The 19,789-nt window shown below is 42.6% G+C and overlaps 1 protein-coding gene across 1 annotated transcript; it reads right to left on the bottom strand.

Moving 5' to 3' along the window:
* Positions 1–56: 56 nt before the first annotated feature.
* FAH (fumarylacetoacetate hydrolase) lies at positions 57–16,602 on the bottom strand. Its single transcript, XM_081964739.1, has 14 exons — positions 16,414–16,602; positions 13,600–13,710; positions 11,826–11,947; positions 9,641–9,690; positions 7,295–7,385; positions 6,151–6,248; positions 5,289–5,341; positions 4,396–4,495; positions 3,938–4,068; positions 3,317–3,392; positions 1,742–1,788; positions 1,532–1,633; positions 641–758; positions 57–351 (listed from the first exon to the last, which is right to left on the bottom strand). The coding sequence occupies exons 1-14, from the start codon at positions 16,588–16,590 to the stop codon at positions 275–277; spliced, it is 1,353 nt and encodes a 450-aa protein (XP_081820865.1). The 5' UTR covers positions 16,591–16,602; the 3' UTR covers positions 57–274.
* Positions 16,603–19,789: the final 3,187 nt, after the last annotated feature.

The following is a 19,789-nucleotide window of genomic DNA, read 5'->3' as shown; positions in this document are numbered from 1 at the left end:
GGAAAAACTAAGAAAGTCCAGTTTCCTTTTGAAAAAAAGACCTTTGGAACACAATGACTGTTGTATTCCTAAATATATATTTGCCAAGAAAATATCTGGAAATCAGAAATCTGTAAGTGCCAAAAAAAAAATTGACGCGAGAGGGAGAGAGAGAGAGAGAGAGAGAGAAAGGGAGGGAGGGAGAACTGTAACTGATGTATGTTTCTTTATGTCAAACAATGGTAGAAATATCTCCAAACGTCTCCATTTTCTATGATATGTCAAGGACACCCTCTTAGATCGTTCTGGCAGGAAGGATTTTTCCAGAACATTCACCAAAACCAATTCTGTGACCTTTTCCCTGACAATACCCTGAAAGAAAAGAAAGAAAGAACCCAGATTCGATCTTGCAACATGAAAACAGATCCAATCCCTATCCAGATTGAGGCCCCTGTTAAAATCTCATTTCCCCAAATATCTCAAGGACACCCTCTAGAGCTCCCATTAATTAACATCCATATTAATGAATAAACAATTCCTAAGATTTGACATCAGCTTGTGGCTTCCCATCCAGATGTTTCTTCTCTTCCAGGCCTTCTCCAAAGCAGCCCAGGCTTGAGGTGCACAGCTGTTTTCACGGCCTACATTCACATCTGCTTACCTGTCATAATGACTTCATCTCCATCCTGCAGAAATGTTCGGGACTGACCTTGCCCAAGATCGATATTTTTTGTCCCATTCCAGGACAGTTCCAACATGGACCCAAAATTCTCAGGTTCCTTCAAAAGCAGAAAACGGAACAAGAAAACGGAGCATCAATGGACTGTGTAACTGGCCTCTGTTTTGCAAAAATTAAGGCCGCTCTGGGATTTGAAGAACAAAACTGCTGTCAATCCTTCACCATAATTTAATATTTTATTCTCTGGAAGATGAGAGAGCTGAGAGAAATTTTGGTGTTGTTATTTTTAGCTAAAGCATATAAAATCTCAGAATCATGATAGAATAAAAGCTGCCAAGAAGAATTCTAATTAAGCTATATCTAATTTCTACTTCTCCTGGTAGCCTACCAGTTTTTCTGTCTTCTATCCTTTATGTTATTTTCTCAAAGCAGAAAGCGAAGAATTAGCAAGAATCCAATCTTGATAAAACGTATAGCAGGATCTACAGCAATGGCTGTTGCTACATATATACTGCAACTGGGGATACTGGAAATGGAAGACTACATGCCCCATGGTGCCATCTTTCCTTAGACCACTAAGGCCTTGATGTACAACTATAGTCATAACAAGGGAGGCAATTCTGCTGGCGCTTTCTCTCTTTCTCTACTATACTTGAATGGAGCAGAAGACAATCCAATTCTTAATGCTGAAAGCTGTGATTCCCAAATTCTGCTATGCCCCAATCTGGAGATTAGAAAGGATCAGTTGAAATGCATTTTGAACTAGCCTTAAAACCTGGTTGGCTTTATTTCTATGGCGGTTAGATTCCTCACGGCAGATTTAAAAGTTTAATGCAAATATTTGGATAACAGTATGATCCGTTCAATACTTACTGGCCCACTAATAGTTCCAGAGGCCAAAAGATCTCCAGGTCTGAGGTTGCAACCGTTAACGGTATGGTGAGTTAGCTGCTGTTTCATGGTCCAATACATGTGCTATGTATCAAGAAAGAGAATGATAGCCATAGAGACATATGAACATACTGTACATCAGTTTTCCATAGGTGATGTGAGAAATTCGATTATAATAACTTTTCCTCTTACCTTAAAGTTTGACCTACAAATATTTGCCGGCTTGCTCATACCATCTCCTAAAAGCAAGCAAATATTATTAAGGAAAGTAAAGAAAGCCTGTGCCATCCCTACATTTTGAAAATGATCAAACACACGCACCAGGGAACTTTAATCTGCATAAGCACAAATTAATTATGTCTTCAGGGTGTTTTTCCCTTCATACGTACAGGGCACTCCCTTCTGATGACTTTCATCTGAAATTCACGTACTGCCTAAAATAGTGTATTAGTATGTGGGGATTAACTTGGAAGACAAGAGGAAGAGCCATAGCCAACCAGCTTGTACTGATGATGCTACCTAGTTGGGTAATGAAACGTCTGAAAGAAAACAACCAAGCTTGGAGAGCACCAGGGACCCCTCATTTCAACCCTGCGCTATAACATTCTCCATCACTGAGACTCCTTCGTCGTCATGTAAAAGGAATCCCAGCCCACAGAAGGAAAAGGGGCTTGGGAAGCACCTCAGAAAAGACCCTCCCTAGTTGTCTAGGAAGTAAAAGGAAAGGAGGGGAGAAACATTTTCAGACTGGCAAGATTCTATTATTGTAGCCCAGGGGTGTCCAAACTTGGGAACTTTAAGACTTGTGGACTTCAACTCCCAGAATTCCCCAGCCAGCAAACTTGGGAACTTTAAGACTTGTGGACTTCAACTCCCAGAATTCCCCAGCCAGCAAACTTGGGAACTTTAAGACTTGTGGACTTCAACTCCCAGAATTCCCCAGCCAGCAGAGCTGGCTGGGGAATTCTGGGAGTTGAAGTCCACAAGTCTTAAAGTTGCCAAGTTTGGACACCCCTGTTGTAGCCCTACAATAAAGGAAAGTGTTAGTGATGATAATGGTTTGTGCTACTTGTCTGAATTATATCAAAGGGCTGGCATACCTCTAGATCAGAGGTCAGCAAACTTAAACACTCAAATAGTCACAAAGGTCATAAACGGAAGCCCACCCCCCATTCAATTCTGGAGCCAACCAGAAGTCCGGTTCCCCCACTGTCGAGTCTCCTCCTAGCGCAGTGTCCCTTTTTCCTCTACCTGTCCTAACCAAAAGCCCTATCCATTGTGGAGCCAACTGGAAGTCCAGTTCCCCCACCATAGAGTCTCCTCCTAGTGCGGCATCCTTTTTCCTCTACCTGTCCTAACCAAAAGCCCTATCCATTGTGGAGCCGACCGGAAGTCCAGTTCCCCCACCATAGAGTCTCCTCCTAGTGCAGCATCCTTTTTCCTCTACCTGTCCTAACCGAAAGTCCTATCCATTGTGGAGCCGACTGGCAACAGGGAGCTGCAGCAGAGGGATGAAAGAGCCACATGTGGCTCCAGAGCCACGGGTTGCTGATCCCTGATCTAAGTAGTAGCTCCAAGCAAGAATCCTAATCTCCGAGGTCAAATCGACTGCTTGGGTAGAGGACATTTCCCCCTTCCCCCATTTTCAACAAGAAACTACATAGATTAAAGATGTTGTCAAGTCACATGTCATTATCTTGGTCTCATGGATTTGCTCCTTTGGAGCTCCCCAAGTTATGCATAGACTTGTAACCACAGTGTACGTACCTTTTATAGCAACGAAGAGGTTTATGTCAAAAGTATAAGGCTGGTCATCAAATAGGTAAGGCAGTGGCTTGGGGTCCTTGAAACAATATAAGAAACATCACTCTCTCTAATAGTAAACTGGGTGTCAGTTTTCCATTAAATGCCCTAATTGATTCATGAGCCTTGAGTCAAATTTCAAAAGAGAAACCAATCATTTATTAGGAGCATTTTGGCAATGCCCGTTTTGTACAGTCAAAATCAACACATTTTGGATTAGTATCTGTATGAAGCTAAACTGAATTATGGGGAGAGCGCATCTCCCCAAAGTGGTAGGGTCTGGTATCTTGACTACTTTCAGTTCACAGTGGGGTGTCCTGTGTTTACACTTTGTACCAGTGGTGTCTTCCGGATCTTGTCGCAACCAGTACACTGAGCACCCACCACCCTGCGACATTCCAGCTGCTCGGCGGAGCATCGTACATGCACAAATGGCGCACTCGCTTAAAAAGAAGTAAGAAATGAGGGCAGGTTGGTGGGCCCAACGGAAACACCGTTCCGATACGGTGGCAGCTGGGAGCAGCTGCCACCGGTACGCCCATACCGGGGCGTACCGTCCCAAACCCACCACTGCTTTGTACCAACCTGGATAGGATTCGGCAGTGCAAAAGGCATCAGAGCTTCCATAGTGACAACCCACGGAGAGATGGTGGTGCCAAAACTCTTGCCCAGGAATGGACCTAGGGGGACATACTCCCACTTCTGAAGGTCACGAGCTAAAGGAGGGGGGGGAAGCAGAAAAAACCTTCGGAATGAAATCATCTCCACATCACAATTGCATCTAAAAACTCTGATTTGCTTGTGAGCAACTGAGTTCTGAGTTCCATAAATCCATCCCACCAGGAAAAAAAAATGAACGTGGATTCGCATGGAGAGCAGTACATGATGTTACAATGTTTGAAGATTTCCAACTCTCTGCATGGGGTCCCTAGGAAGTGGTTCCACTTAATCTGGGAATGCTTGCTTCGGACTGCATAGATTCAGTTAATCAGTGGAACGACTTGCCACCAGCCATCAAAGGAATACGATTAATGGTGCATTACCGCTCCAGTCGTTCATGAGCACCATTCCAAAGATGTGTTTGTGAGCTTCACCAATGGGGACGGGTACTCCAAGCGTGTTTCCAGGGCCTACGAAAAATGCCTGGAAAAGGTAGAAGGAAACTTTGTCAGGCGTATCAGAAAAGCATATCGAAAGGGTATGTTCAGACAACTGACCTGAAGATAAAACAGAAGGGCTTTTGAGAATTGTCCCTTTTTCAGGAGGCAACTGGGCTTTCTTGATTTTTTTAGAGTAGAATAACAGAGTTGGAAGGGACCTTGGAGGTCTTCTAGTCCAACCCCCTGCTTAGGCAGGAAACCCTACACCACTTCAGACAAATGGTTATCCAACATCTTCTTAAAAACTTCCAGTGTTGGAGCATTCACAACTTCTGGAGGCAAGTTGTTCCATTGATTAATTGTTCTAACTGTCAGGAAATTTCCCCTTAGTTCTAGGTTGCTTCTTTCCTTGATTAGTTTCCACCCATTGCTTCTTGTCCTGCCCTCAGGTGCCTTGGAGAATAGTTTGACTCCCTCTTCTTTGGGGCAACCCCTGAGATATCGGAACACTGCTATCATGTCTCCCCCAGTCCTTCTTTTCATAAGACTAGGCATACTCAATTCCTGCAACCTTTCTTCATATGTTTTAGCCTCCAGTCCCCTAATCAACTTTGTTGCTCTTCTCTGCACTCTTTTTCTTTGAAGATGTTTCACTTCTCATCCAAGAAGCTTCATCAGCTCTGACAGGATAGTGACGGATGTGGGTGTATTAACTGAATGTGCGTGTATTAACTGAAAGGTACGACAGAAATGTATTTCTTTTTTCATTTCTAAATGCAAAAGGGGATGTGGCAATGAAAGAAGAATGAAGAACCTGTAAGAAAATACAACCTCACCATTTCTAATTCAATATCCAAACGTTTAGAAGCAGCGACAAGCGGACTTTTACCTGCAATTTAAACAGAATTCATAAATGAATTCATAAATGTGAGGGCATTTTTTTTCATCAAAGCAAGAACAATTACCGTATTTTTCGGAGTATAAGGCGCACCTAGCTTTTGGGGAGGAAAACAAGGGGAAAATATCTGCCTCTGCCTCCCAGCAATTTGCCTCCTTGCAACAAACAGCAAACAGTACAGACAATATACACTGTTTGTAGTGTTATATTTCAGACTAAACTTGTACAGATGCTGCTATAATTGATTGGGTGTATAGTTATTCTCTGCTGTTTAAAAGAACAGCACTTTTTAAAACAATACCACTGGGCCTCTTCAGATCAAGCATTTATTTTAAAAAGCTTCTTCATTTTGTTAAGCTGTCTAGAACAATAATAAAGCAGTCTTTAAAAAATAAGTCTAATGATTTGAACATTCTATAGGCATTTATAGTTATTGACTTACCTCCTTGCTGCAAACAGCCTGATTAGCACAAGAAAAAAAATATCTCCCTCTGCCTCCCAGCAATTTGCCTCCTGGAGCAAGCAGCAAGTTTCACTTTCAGTTTCTCCCGATCATCAGCTGTTTCAGGCTGCAGGGATTGCTATAGCCTATTGCAGCCTCTGCAAGCCCCCCATTTGCTGAAAGGAGGTAAATTGCTGGGAGGCAGAGGCCAAAGGATTGGGGTCGGTGGGTGGGTGAGGCTACATTCAGTGTATAAGACGCACCCACATTTTCACTCTCTTTTAGGGGGGGGGAAAGGTGCGTCTTATACTCCTACGGTAAGTGTTGAAATTTGTAAGTAGAGACCTAAAAGACTCACTTTCATTAGGACACATTTGGCCCACCGGTCTTCTGATTGGGGTCCCAGAGATGATGACAGAAGAAGCACGTCCATGGTATCCGACTGGCAGGTGCAACCTAGGAAAACATGAACTCATGCGTTAAAAGCACATCTCAGTTCTAATCTCTGGAGGGATACAGGCAGTCCTCCACTTACAACACTTCATTTAGTGACCGTCCGAAGTTGCATCGGCCCTGAAAAAAATGACTTAGGGCCATTTTTCACACTTACGACCCTTGCGGCATCCCCGTGGCCAAAATTTGGGCGCAATCGACTCGCATTTATGACAGTTGCAGAATACCAGGGTCATGCAATCCCCTTTTATGATGTTCAGACAAGGAAAGTCAATGGAAGAAGCCAGATTCACTTAACAACTGTGTTACTAACTTAATAACAGCAGTGGTTCGCTTAACAACTGTGGCAAGAAAAGTTGTACGCAAAATCAATTCTTGCCTTTGTTGTAGAACAATCTCTTGCCCAGATGATAATGGACTTCTCTTTGTTGCCCTTTCAAATTCAGTGGGGAGGGACTGCAGTTTAAAGGAAATATCCAAATTATAGAATGGAATAACAGAATTGGAAGGGACCTTGGAGGTCTTCTAGTCCAACCCCCTGCTTATGGAACAGCAGTGAAGATTTTAGAGGCTCTGTTGCTTTCAATGTTTTCTTCTTAAAGGATTTTGCTTCTTAAAGGATTTTGTTGCGAGTCACTCCATAATCATGAAGGAGGCAACATGCAAACTAACTACCCAGACTGATAACTATTGGATCCTGCAATAGATAACTAGATCAAGCTGCCCAATTTGCGGACCACAAAACCCTAAAATTTATTTATGTATTCATTCCTGGATTTATTTTTATGATCCACAAATTGGACAGCAAATTGCCACCCAGCTGACATTTTCAGAACAATAATTCAGCCTCCTATTCAATGAAGTCTGAATTATAATTGCATCAAGCTTGTTCCAATTTTTATTCTGGCCCCCAACCAAACGCCAACCCCCTCAAAAATTGCAGCACCTTGAATGCAGACAATAAATCACTGCAGATATTCACCCCAATCAAGCCAATAAATTAGGTCCCCCGTATCTTCTTGTTCAGCGAAAGAAGGACAGTTACTGACCAGTTGGGCATCAGCGCATTCTCCTTCCCTCTAAACATCATTCCAACGTTTGTCGCATGTTGGCGAGAAGAGTAGAAATCTGTGTAATCTCCTAGAAGGGAAAGAAATAATGAATGAATGATGGAATGAATGAATGAAGATGGATAGATACCCTGTTTCCCGGAAAATAAGCCCTCCCCGGATAAGAAGCCCAATCGAGATTTTGAGTGCATGTGCTAAAATAAGCCCTCCCCCGAAAATAAGCCCTCCATGGCAGCAGCCATGAGGTGACCACGCTTGCTGCCTCCTGCACCTCAAAAATAATAAGACCTACATGAAAATAAGGCCAAGCACTTATTTTGGGGGGAGGGTCAAAAGAAAATAAGACCCTGTTTTATTTTGGGGGAAACATGATAGATAGATAGATAGATAGATAGATAGATAGATAGATAGATAGATAGATAGATAGGTAGGTAGGTAGGTAGGTAGGTAGGTAGGTAGGTAGGTAGGTAGGTAGGTAGGTAGGTAGGCAGGCAGGCAGGCAGGCAGGCAGATACATGAGAGGTAGGTAGGTAGGTAGACAGGCAGGCAGGCAGACAGGCAGGCAGGCAGACAGATAGATAGTAGAGGTAGGTAAGTGGGTAGGTAAATAGGTAGGTAGGCAGGCAGGCAGAGATAAATACATGAGATAGGTAGGTAGATAGGCATACAGATAGAAAGATAGATGGATGGATGAATAGATAGATAGATAGATAGATAGATAGATAGATAGATAGATAGATAGATAGATAGATAGATAGATAGATAGATAGATGATAGATAGATAGTAGAGATAGGTAGGTAGGCAGACTGACAGATAAATACATGAGATAGGTAGATAGACAGGCAGACAGATAAATAGATGATAGATAGATAGATAGATAGATAGATAGATAGATAGATAGATAGATAGATACATACATACATACATACATACATACATCGATGATAGAGATAGGCAGGAAGGCAAAGGTTTGTGGAAAATAAGAAAGCTAGGATCCTATGGGACTTCCAGATACAGACAGACAGCAGGGAGATTTGGCCAATCAATCACTCAATTAATCCATGTCTTAAAATAAATATGAATCCCCCCCCCTTCTCCAATTACCGACATGTATTGGTAGTCCTTGACTTGCAAGAGTTTAGTGACTGTTCAAAGTTACAATAGCACTGAAAATAGTGACTTATGGCTGTTTTTCCGTTACAACCTTTGCAGCCTCCCCAGGGTCACGGGATCAAAATTCAGATGCTTGGCAAGTGGTTCATACTTATGACCGTTGCTGTGTCCCAAGGTCACGTGATCCCCTCGGGCGACCTTCTGACAAGCAAAGTCCATGGGGGACCCAGATCCCCTTAACAACCAGGTTACTTACTTATCAATCTCAGTGACTGACTTAACAAAGGCGGCAAGAAAAGTTATAAAATGGGGGCAAAACTCCCGGAAAAGATGTCTCACTTAATAGAAATTTTGGACTCAATTGTGTTTGTAAGTTGAGGATTACCTGTGTTTGCTTTTAAAGGAACTTTTGATAAAGACAATTCTTCTACTGCCCTCTGCTGTTCTTCAGTGGAACTTCTTGCTTATTCTTATATTTGTGTTTATGTTTGCATCTATGTCCAGCCCCACTTCCATTCCCCGCTCAGCCCAATTCTCTTCTGTTTGATTGATATTAAAGGTAAAGGTTCCCCTCGTACATATGTGCTAGTCGTTCCCGACTCTAGGGGGCAGTGCTCATCTCCAATACAAAGCCGAAGAGCCAGCGCTGTCCGAAGACGTCTCCATGGTCATGTGGCCGACATGACTAAATGGCGAAGGCGCACGGAACGCTGTGACCTTCCCACCAAAGGTGGTTTCTATTTCTCTACTTGCATTTTTACGTGCTTTCGAACTGCTAGGTTGGCAGAAGCTGGGACAAGTCACGGGAGCTCACTCTGTTATGCAGTGCTAGGGATTCGAACCGCCTTTTCTGATCGACAAGCTCAGCATCTTAGCCACTGAGCCACCGCATCCCTTTTTTAATTGATATTACTGACTTTAAAAGCTATGCAGGAAGACCCATCATTTTTGCCACCTTCAAATCTGGTCTTATTAACTCAGATCTGAGTAGTAGGTCTCTGGTACTGGACACAACACTCCAAGAGTTTTCCTGCAAGCCAAACGTTAACCCTGCAAGAATAAGACTAGGTTCAAGTCTTATTTTATGCCCAGGGAAGTAGTTTTTACCCTTTCTTTTATTAAAGGAGTTTGAATGGCAGATTTCAGAATCTGATCACTTTGCTCCTATGGCGTTACAAACTATCGAGAGGCTCTCTCTTCCAAGAACTTACCAATTTCAGCTGGGAGATGCATTATTGCAGATGCTTGAGATATAAATGCTCTGGGGAAGAAAGGAAAGGAAACAGGACAAATATTTTATTCTCAAGAAACAGCTCTTCTGAAATGTCCTTCACTCTCTACCACTAATGCAAGAATTTAGGCCAAGGGTGTCAAATTCACGGCCTGCAGGCTGGACGTGTTATCAGAGTCCATTGCAAAAATCAGATCCAGAAAGCACACACAGCTAACTGATTCAGCAGGATTCATTAACTTCTTTATGTAAATAATAACACATGAATAAATGTACAGTACCAACAGCAGATTCTTCCAACGTGGTAGAAAAGACAGACCAGTTTTCAGTTTCAATTCAGAGAGCAGACTAGATTAGTTCTCTTGCACAGACTTAGAGCTACATAGGTAAGCCACGCCCAGGCTCTGAGCTTCTCTGGCATGGCTCTCAGTCACCAAATAATTCCCATTGGCTGACCTGTTGCTATGTCCTATTACAGCTCATGAATATTCTGACAATGTGTCACGGGCTGGCCCCGTCCCCACCCAGTTTAGCGAAGGGGGGGGGGGGAAGTCTCGATATGTCACCCCCTGATTTGGAGCCACCAGGCTGAATGTCCTCAACGTTTCCTTGGCTTTTAAAGCATAAATATCTTCTTCCAAGAGAAGACAATGTTTGCAGCTCAGGGTTGAATTGTGGAGTCCTGGGTGCCCTCTGAGCTTGGTGGTTTTCTTGTAGTTAGTTACCAAACTAAGTAACAGCACGAATGCTAAAAGGCAAACCTCACTCCCTCTAGCATTGATAATGTTACCTAGTTGGGTAAGAAAACATCTGCAAAAAAACCAATCAAGCTCAGAGGGCACCCAGGACTCCACAGATCAATAGTTAATGTTCACATTTCCAAATCTCTCATTTATTGCTTAAATTATATTGCTCTTGTTGTTGTTAGTTGCGAAGTCATGTTCGACCCATCGCAGTCCCATGGACTTCAGGCCTTCCTGTCCTCTACCATCCTCTGGAGTCCATTTAAGTTCATGCCTATTGCTTCGGTGACTCCATCCAGCCACCTCCTTCTCTGTCGTCCCCTTCTTCTTTTGCCCTCAATCTTTCCCAGCATCAGGCTCTTCTCCAGTGAGTCCTTCCTTCTCATTAGGTGGCCAAAGGATTTGAGTTTCATCTTCAGGATCTGGCCTTCTATAGAGCGGTCAGGGTTAATCTCCTCTAGGACTGACTGGTTTGATCGCCTTGCAGTCCAAGGGACTCACGGGAGTCTTCCCCAGCACCAGAGTTCAAAGGCCTCATTCCTTGATGCTCAGCCTTCCTTATGGTCCAATTTTCACAGCCATGCATTGCAACTGGGAAAACCATAGCCTTGACTAGACCCACTTTTGTTGGCAGGGTGATTTCTCTGCTTTTTAGTATGCTGTCTAGATTTGCCATAGCTTTCCTCCCCAGGATCAAACGTCTTTAATTTCTGCTGTCCCCATCTGCGGTGATCTTGGAGCCCAGGAAAATAAAATCTGTCCCTACCTCCATTTCCTCCCCATCTACTTGCCATGAATTATATAGTGATGGGTAATACTTAATACATGTATAATTTATTGTGTTTTTTTCCTGACCTTATCAGATCTTTTTGCTTTTATATTTTTTTGCTTTTTATACTACAGTCCAGAAGAACTATGAGATAACACCAAGAAGTGACTTAGGCAGCTGCTTCCCTAATTCAGTGGAGTATAAGAAGGGGAAGGCAAAATAAAATCAAATTTGCAAGATTCTGTTATAATGATCAATCTCAATAAAAGCAGTTTAAGCCCTCCCACGGGGTTGATATCCTGGTCTACTTAGTAGGGCTGACATCATCATTGCAAATTTACTAATATTGTGCTAAGTAATAGAAGCTGCATATCTCCATCAAGGTAATCTTACTTACTCTTTACACACAGTCAGAAATCAAGTGGGTTGGTTAATGGCAAAAGTCAATAGTCAATAAGTCAATTGAACAGTGGATCAGATGGTTATCCTTGTCCAGTGAATTGCACACTCCAACTCCAATTGCACACTCCAACTAACTAACAAGCTATCTTTTTGATTCAAACATTTTGGAAACAATTGTCACTGCACTCCCACTAAATTGCACATCACTCATACGTTCACCAAATGGACACTCTAGTTCTCTATTGAAGTACCTTTTGCGCAACTCTGCGTTATCTCTGAGTGTTGGCTCTTTGTCAGAGAGAATCTTTTGCAGCCATGATCTGGCCTCGGTCCAAGCTTCCCAGCCCAATGCCATGAAAGCATTGAGAGTTGACTGCAACAAAGGTAAAAGGAGAGAAATCATGTCTTCCCAGGGCTCTGATATAGGATATGGACAGCAAGCCACTAAGAGGTCCCAGGTCCAGCCTGATGTGCAACCTGGAAGCCATTTGTCCACCCCAACACTAATGGAAAACCATGGTGGGCCACCTTGCTAGCCATGCATGCAGAATGTAGCTTAGGGACTCTTTGGGGAAGGCACACATTCCGTGGGCCCTGAGTCTTCATCTGAGTCAGTTCTCTCAAGAGCTTGATACTACATCAAACAGTCTTTAGAACAAAAGATAGGTGCCAGCGTTCTCTCCCACTCAAAAGAGAGTGACTCGGAGCTCTTTACCTGCATGGGCAGGAGAAAAGGATACCAAAATTTAATGTTTGGTTTCACTATAAAGAGCAGTCACTGGAATTCTTTTGTAAAGTCTTCATTAGCTTTTCTACAATGAACCCATGGATTGAAGCTTGTGTTTCTTAGAATACAGTCTTCCATTCTACCTTGTTCTCTTCTGTCAATAATTTACTAAGACTGCATTAATATTAGTCTTCTCTTCCTTCCTAGTATCTATCTCTTCCCACTTATGACTATAACCATGTTGCTTGTATCTCTCAATTTATATTGTTTTATTTGTTTCCTAGTACAATTTGATAGCTTATTAGTAACCTTGACTATCACTAAGTGTTGTATCTTTTTATATTTGATGAATTCTCCTTATGTACACTGAGAGCATAGGCACCAAGGAGAAATTCCTTGTGTGTCCAATCACACTTGGCCTATAAATAATTCTATTCTTCTATTCTATTCTATTCTATTCTATTCTATTATTCTACTCTATTATTCTACTCTACTCTACTCTACTCTACTCTACTCTACTCTACTCTACTCTACTCTACTCTACTCCACTCCACTCCACTCCACTCCACTCCACTCCACTCTACCCTACCTTACCCTACCCTATTCTATTTGTATCCTATCCTATCCTATCCTATCCTATTTTATTGTTGAGAAAAAACTGAAATTATCCCAATCACCGTTGCTCTCATCTTCCTTGGAGTCAAACATGGACTTGGTGACCATTTCACTGGCTTAACTCATAAGTACTTTGTTTTTTAAAGGGTGTCACCTAAGATTGCTAAATTGAGAATCTAAATATACAGAAGTGCACCATTGCCTACTAATGTTCTACTTAACTCTCTCCAATGCAATCATCTTTCAGATTATGAACATTAACTTCCAGATTCCTGGACAGCACCTTGACCTGGAGGCTTAGCATAAACGTTGAACTTACTCACGGAATCAAAGGATTGTAGAATTAAAAGGAATGGCAAGCATCTTGTCTGATCTTCTGCAATATGAAGGAAGACCCATCAATCCATCCTTAAGAGGTCCCCAGCCTCTTTGTTAAAACCTCTAGAAGGTGAATAGCCCACAACCTCGACAGGTGGACTCTTCTATGGATCTTCAAAATTAACCCTGGTACCAAAAATTTAAATTGCTTAATAGCTAACCACTGTGTTTCAACTACTATGGTTTTCAGAAGAAGCAATATGCCAGCGAGCCCGTAAAAATCTAAGAAACCCACTGTTAGTTAAATTTGAATGAAGATGACATTCTGTAAGATAGTTCTCCTTAAAAAAATTAAACCTCAATACCTGCTCAAAGACATGGTGTTGCTTGGAAAGGACAGGTCCATCAAACAGATGTTTAACAGCACTGAGGTCCAGCACCTGATCACCAATGGCTACTCCAACCCTGTGTTTGGGCTACAAGAGAAAGAGAAATATACACGAGAAGCAGAAGTTTCTCAGCTGCTATTCCGGCTGACCAAAGTAATCTTGATTATCCATAGCTCGTTGTTACATCCTCAAACCTTCACAGCTTCCACCTTAAACTGTCTACCGTGGACCTCCCCCCCATTCCTAAGAGGTCCGTAAAGAGGGTGGGCATAAGCGCACCAATGTGCCTACCAGGGGTGGATCCCAGCTGCTGCTGCTGCCGGTTTGCTGAGAGATGCCCCCCCCCCAAGTACTAAAAATATGCTTCTGCATATGCTCAGAAGCGAAAAACAAGATAGCAGCACCTATGGCACCACCGAGAGAATTGGTTTGGGGGTGTGGCAGGGCTGGGTCACTGCTGGTTCCAGCGACCCAGGCCGCCAAGTTACTACCTATTCGTTCGAACCGGTCTGAATTGGTAGAACCCACTTCTGGTGCCTACTGTCCCTGTCCTACTGTCCCCATTTATTTGTATTCATTTCCTTTGTCCATGTTTATAATATCTACTATTATGTACATGTTTGACAACTAATAAATAAGTAAGTAAGTAAGTAAAAAAGTAAATTGGGGGAGAAGGAGAGGGGGGCATTGAAAATCTCATTCTGTTTCTCTGCAGATGATTCCCATCAAAAATAAATACAGAGAAATACATGATTGGCTAGAGAAAGCAAACTGGAAAAGAAAGTAAGAAGAAGATACAGAACCCAGGCGATGCACTGTTACGGAAAAGGTGGGGGGGAAGAAGGGGAAAACAGAAAAGATTAAATACATAAGTATATATATAATAGAGAGATACAAAGAGGGGGGAAAATATAATTAGGATAGATTAGCGAAGGTAAGGGAACAAGAAAAGATATCAATTATATTTGGGTTTTGCCGAAACACCATCCCAAGGAAACATAAACTGAGACCTGAAAGAGACACCTATAATAATAGAAAAAAAAGAGAGAGAGGAGGAGAGAATGAAAGGAAGATGGGGCAAAGAAGAAAGAGGTAAGGAGATGAGGATGGTAGGGAGAGGAAGAGTAGGAGTAGAAGAAAGGGAAGGGAAGAAGGAAGGGAAAGGAGAGGAGGAAGGAGGAAAGGAGGGAAGGGAGGGAGGGAGAAAAGAAAGGGAAAAGAAGGTGGGGTTACAACAGGAGGAAGGGACGGTAAACAAAGCAACCCAAACTGTATACCTATATTATAACCTATAAAATGGAATAACAAATGTATAAGAGTGATAAATATAAAGAAGAAAAATAATTCTGTGAATGTATACTTAAAATGGTATGCAAGAGAATAAAAAAATAATAATGCTCTGGCAAAAATAAGAGAGAGAGAGAGAGAGAGAGAGAGAGAGAGAGAGAGAGAGAGAGAGAGAGAGAGAGAGAGAGAGAGAGAGAGAGAATAGATAGATAGAACTGGGGTCAGAGAGCATAAAACGTTTTTTTAAAAAATTGAAACATCTCATCCCTCGGATGCTTGTCCCTCTGTAGCTTCAGCAAACAGGAAAGTTAATGTATAACTTGGGGTGTAGAATTCAGTGGCTCTGGCCCTACTGATTTTGGTGGCCCTCCAAGAAGCTAAAATTCCCCCCATGTTAGCCCCTCACTGTAAGACTTTATGGCTGGCCAGTTGTTATCGTCAGAGAGGAATCGTAGATTTAATATTTACACAAATTAGGGTTCTCCTGGATTGGGGTCGGGTTCTCTGTTAAATGAGTCACATAGTTGTTAAGTGAATCTGGCTTCCCCATGGATTTCGCTTGCCGGAAGGTCGCAAAAGGGGATCGCATTGACCTCGGGACACTGCAACGGTCATAAATAGGAACCAGTTGCCAAGCATCCAAATGTAAATCCTGCAATCATGCAATGATCCCAAGGGTGGAAAATGGTCATAAGTCACTTTTTTCAGGGCTGTTGTAACATTGAACGGTCACGAAGCGGACTGTTGTAAGTCAAGGACTACCTGCATTTTATGAGCAAATTGGCCAAGCTTAGAAAGCAGTTAAGAGGAGGTGGAAAAGAGAGGTCAACCCTCTGCAGAAAAATTACGGCTGGAAACTATGAATTAACACTTTGAATGCAGGGGAAGGGGGAGAGACTGCAAGGAGGAGAGACTGAAGCATACCTTTCTGAAAAGCTCTCCATGACTCATAGTCATAGAATCATAGGGCTGGAAGAGACCCTCAGAGGTCTTCTAGTCCAACCCCCTGCTCAATATACCATCCCAGCCAAATGGTTGCCCAGTCTCTTTTTGAAAACCTCCAGTGATGGAGTGTTTTTTCTGGTGACACCAGTCAATCAAGGCAACCTGGTCTACCCAAATATGGGACGGAGCATAGTGCTTCCGTAAGTAGCCCAGGTTCGAATCCCAGAAGGGTATGGCTAGCTGACAAAAGCTAAATAGCTTCAAATAGATCCATACTAGTCTCCCTTCATTTCTTTGTTGGTAAATATAAATTCAGCACAAAAATTAGTATCTGTTGGGTGGATTTTTAAAGGTTATTTTCACAAGCGTTTTTCCCTTAAAATCAACAGCAGGGTTGATGAGCGTCTCCCCCCGATTGTTAAGACTTAGCAGTGTTGCAATTTCCGACAGCAAAGTGCCTGAATTGGATCCCTAGGACCCATCGGGATCAAGAGACACGAAAGGAAAACACGAGAGATGAACTCAAAAGCTTAAAAAAAAAGTAATTTGTTTGCTTACCTTGTCTCGTGTGGAAAAGATTCCATAGGGCAGGTTTTGAATGGGGAAATGGGAATTCTCGTCCACTTTAATAAAAGACATGCTGCTTTGATCTTTCAGGCACCACGGAGAGAAAGAGAGTTTTCCAGATGTTGCTTGGGTTGCTAAACCCCTGGTGGGCCCCTCCTTTTCTTCCATACGAAACAGCCAATCAGTCTCATTTCTTCTATCCCACCCTAACTGAATTTGCAGTCTACAAAACCAGGAAGTTAAACAGTGCCAGATTTGCACATGACGTAACAGCAGCTCCAGCTGTAGCCTCCCTCCCTCCCTCTTTCACTCAAATTCTTCCTAAATCCTTCCCCAGCAGATTCAGCCTAGAGAAATCAAAAAATGAGGATTTGTAACGGCTGAGAGATACATCCTACCTGTCAACGATTCCTTCAGCTTCAACCTCAATAATACACGGGCAAACAATCGATACAAACTCAAGGTAAACTGCTCCAAACTCAATTGCAGAAAATACGACTTCAGCAACAGAGAGGTCAATGCCTGGAATGCTCTACCAGACTCTGTTGTTACAGCCTCAAACCTTCACAGCTTCAAACTCAAAACTGTCTACTGTGGTCCTCACCCCATTCCTAAAAGGTCCGAAAAGAGGGTGTGCATAAGCACACCAGTGTGCCTACCGTCCCTGTCCTACTGTCCCCATTTTTTTGTACTCATTTCCTTTGTCCATGTTCATCTTTATACTTGCACATATTATCTTGTACACGTTTGACCAACTAAATAAAACAAATAAATAAAAAATAAGATAAAATAATCCAGCCCAGAGCTGCTAAGATTAGTGAGATGGGCAGCATAGGACTTCTAACAATAAATCCTTCCCTCCCTTTCAAACTGTCAATAAACTTTGTTGAAGGATCTTAACTTTTTGTAATGCTACAGTACAAAAAGTTTGAAACAGGCATGGCGCCTTTCAGATTTTTCTGATAGAAAAAAAAAATTCCTTTGAAGGTAAAATGTCGTCAGAGTTCTTGCAATCCATGTACTGACACCACATTCCTTTGAAACTATGGATGTTTTTTTAATGTCAATTAAGGCAAGCTCATTAACGTTTAATTGAGGGTTGAACGAAACACAAGCTGGACCTAGAGGATAAAAACTCCTGTAGATCAGGAACATTATTCTTTTTCTAGGCAAGACATCTGAGCCAGGAGTAGCCAATCAACTCCAGTTTTCTTGGGATGAAACTAATTTTCTAGATCAATTAACATTTGTATTCAGGAAAAAAAATGCAGAACAGAAAAAGTTTGGACATTCTAAGGACGACCTGGGCCAGCAAAAGCGAGAGAGTGACCCTGTTGCTTCTCTTGAACTTCTCAGTGGATTTCAACTTTAACCACAAGAGCCTTCTAAGTAGGTTCCAGGATTAGTAATGTGCTATATTCTACTAAGAGTAGAATGGAATAGAATGGAATGGAATGGAATGCGAACAGGAGAATAAAATAGAACAGAGAAGAACAGAGCCTGGAAGGGACCTTGGAGGTCTTCTAGTCCAGCCCTCTCAAGCAGGAAAATCCTATACCAGTGATGGCTAACCTTTTCGGCACCGAGTGCATATATGTGCCGGTAACCCAAAGACCAGCCGGTGTACATGTGCGCATTGGCCAACTGGTCTTTGAGTTACCAGCACATATATGCACACCGGCCAGCTGATCTTAGCATGCACCAGAGCACTGAAAACTCAAAGACCAGCTGGCTGGAGCATGCATGTCTGTTTTTTGGCTCTTTTGGGCCAGTTTGGGGGGTGTTTTTCAGGCTGTTTTTTTTCTGCGAGAGCGCCTAAAAGGGCCTGGAAACTGGCCCACAAAACAGTCTGTTTTGGGGGCATTTGTGGCTGTTTTCAGGCGGTGCACGCCGAAAACCAGAAGAGCAGCTGTCGACGGCATGCATGCCCAGAGGGTTTTGTGTGCCACCTCTGACACCCATGCCATAGATTCACCATCATGGCCCTATACCACTTCAGACAAATGGCTGCCCAGTCTTTTCTTAAAAACTTCCAGTGATGAAGCAGCCACCATTTCCGAAGGCAAGACATTCCACTGGTTAATTGTCCTCACTGTTAGGAAGTTTCTCCTTAAAGGTTCTTCTTCTACTTGGATACTCGTTCCCGGAAAGTGGGATACAACTATTATGCTTCCTGGTGATTGGGCTGGGTGTGTGTGTCCCCCTCAAGGCTCCATGTTGTTCTCAATGCTTGTATCGCTTTTTCGTCTAATGCAGGTGAAGTGGTTGACCTTCAGGGACAGTGCTTGGCAAAATATAGAATAGCAGAGGTGGAAGGGACCTTGGAGGTCTTCTAGTCCAACCCCCTGCCTAGGCAGAAAACCCTACACCACTTCAAATGGTTATCCAACATCTTCTTAAAAGACTTCCAGTGTTGGGGCATTCACAACTTCTGGAGGCAAGTTGTTCCACTGATTGTTCTGTCAGGCAATTTCTCCTTAGTTCTAAGTTGCTTCTCTTCTTGATTAGTTTCCACCTATTGCTTCTTGTTCTACCCTCGGGTGCTTTGGAGAATAGCTTGACTCCCTCTTCTTTGTGGCAACCTCTGAGATATTGGAACACGGCTATCATGTCCTTCTTTTCATTAAACTAGACATACCCAGTTCCAGCAACCGTTCTTCATGTTTTAGCCTCCTGTCCCTTAATCATCTTTGTTGCTCTTCTCTGCCCTCTTTCTAGAGTCTCCACATCTTTTTGACATTGTGGCGACCAAAACTGAATGTGGTGTAATGGACTGAATGATGGCTAGTAAAACAAGACTCAACCCACTCTTTCTAGAGGCTGCATCATTCCAGCTGAGTGATACAATACAATAGTAGAGTTGGAAGGGACCTTGGAAGTCTTCCAGTCCAACCCCGTCCAGGCAGGAAACCCTATACCGTTTCAGACAAATGGCTATCCAACATCTTCTTAAAAACTTCCAGTGCTGTGGCATTCACAACTTCTGGAGGCAACTTCTGTTCCACTGATTAATTGTTCTGTCAGGAAATTTATCTATCATCCTGGAGGGATGTTCTAAAAGCTTGAGTTTGTTCTTTGCTCCATCATTGTTACCAAAGGCCAGGTGACCTCGGGGGACATAGAATGAGCTTTGCCCGATTGTGTTTTCTAATCTCAAGAGCTCTTCAGCTATTGGACGGTTTAATATTTTAAACAAACAGTGCAAAGCCATTAATAAAACTTTTACAAACAAGACATGATTCAGCTCACCCAGCCTAACCTAAGCTAGAAACAAACCCACTATATGAAGACTTGCTGTGAGATGCAACTTTTTTTTTTGTACATGCAGATTCCTTTCTTTGTGGCATATTATACAGGATCCTCTCCG

Source organism: Natrix helvetica (assembly GCF_964273705.1).
Source record: "Natrix helvetica genome assembly, chromosome: 12".
Classification (NCBI taxonomy): Eukaryota; Metazoa; Chordata; class Lepidosauria; order Squamata; family Natricidae; genus Natrix; species Natrix helvetica.
This window is presented reverse-complemented; position numbering and strand designations above follow the sequence as displayed.

What these genes read in the sequence shown, in the direction of transcription:
- FAH (XM_081964739.1), bottom strand. Translation starts at nt 16,590, where the DNA reads ATGGAAGAAAAGGAGGGGCCCACCAGGGGTTTAGCAACCCAAGCAACA. An exon ending in AACACCATGTCTTTGAGCAG is followed by an intron (nt 11,948 to 13,599) that starts GTATTGAGGTTT and finishes CCTTTGTTGCAG; the next exon opens with TCAACTCTCAATGCTTTCAT. An exon ending in CTGGAACTATTAGTGGGCCA is followed by an intron (nt 759 to 1,531) that starts GTAAGTATTGAA and finishes CTGCTTTTGAAG; the next exon opens with GAACCTGAGAATTTTGGGTC.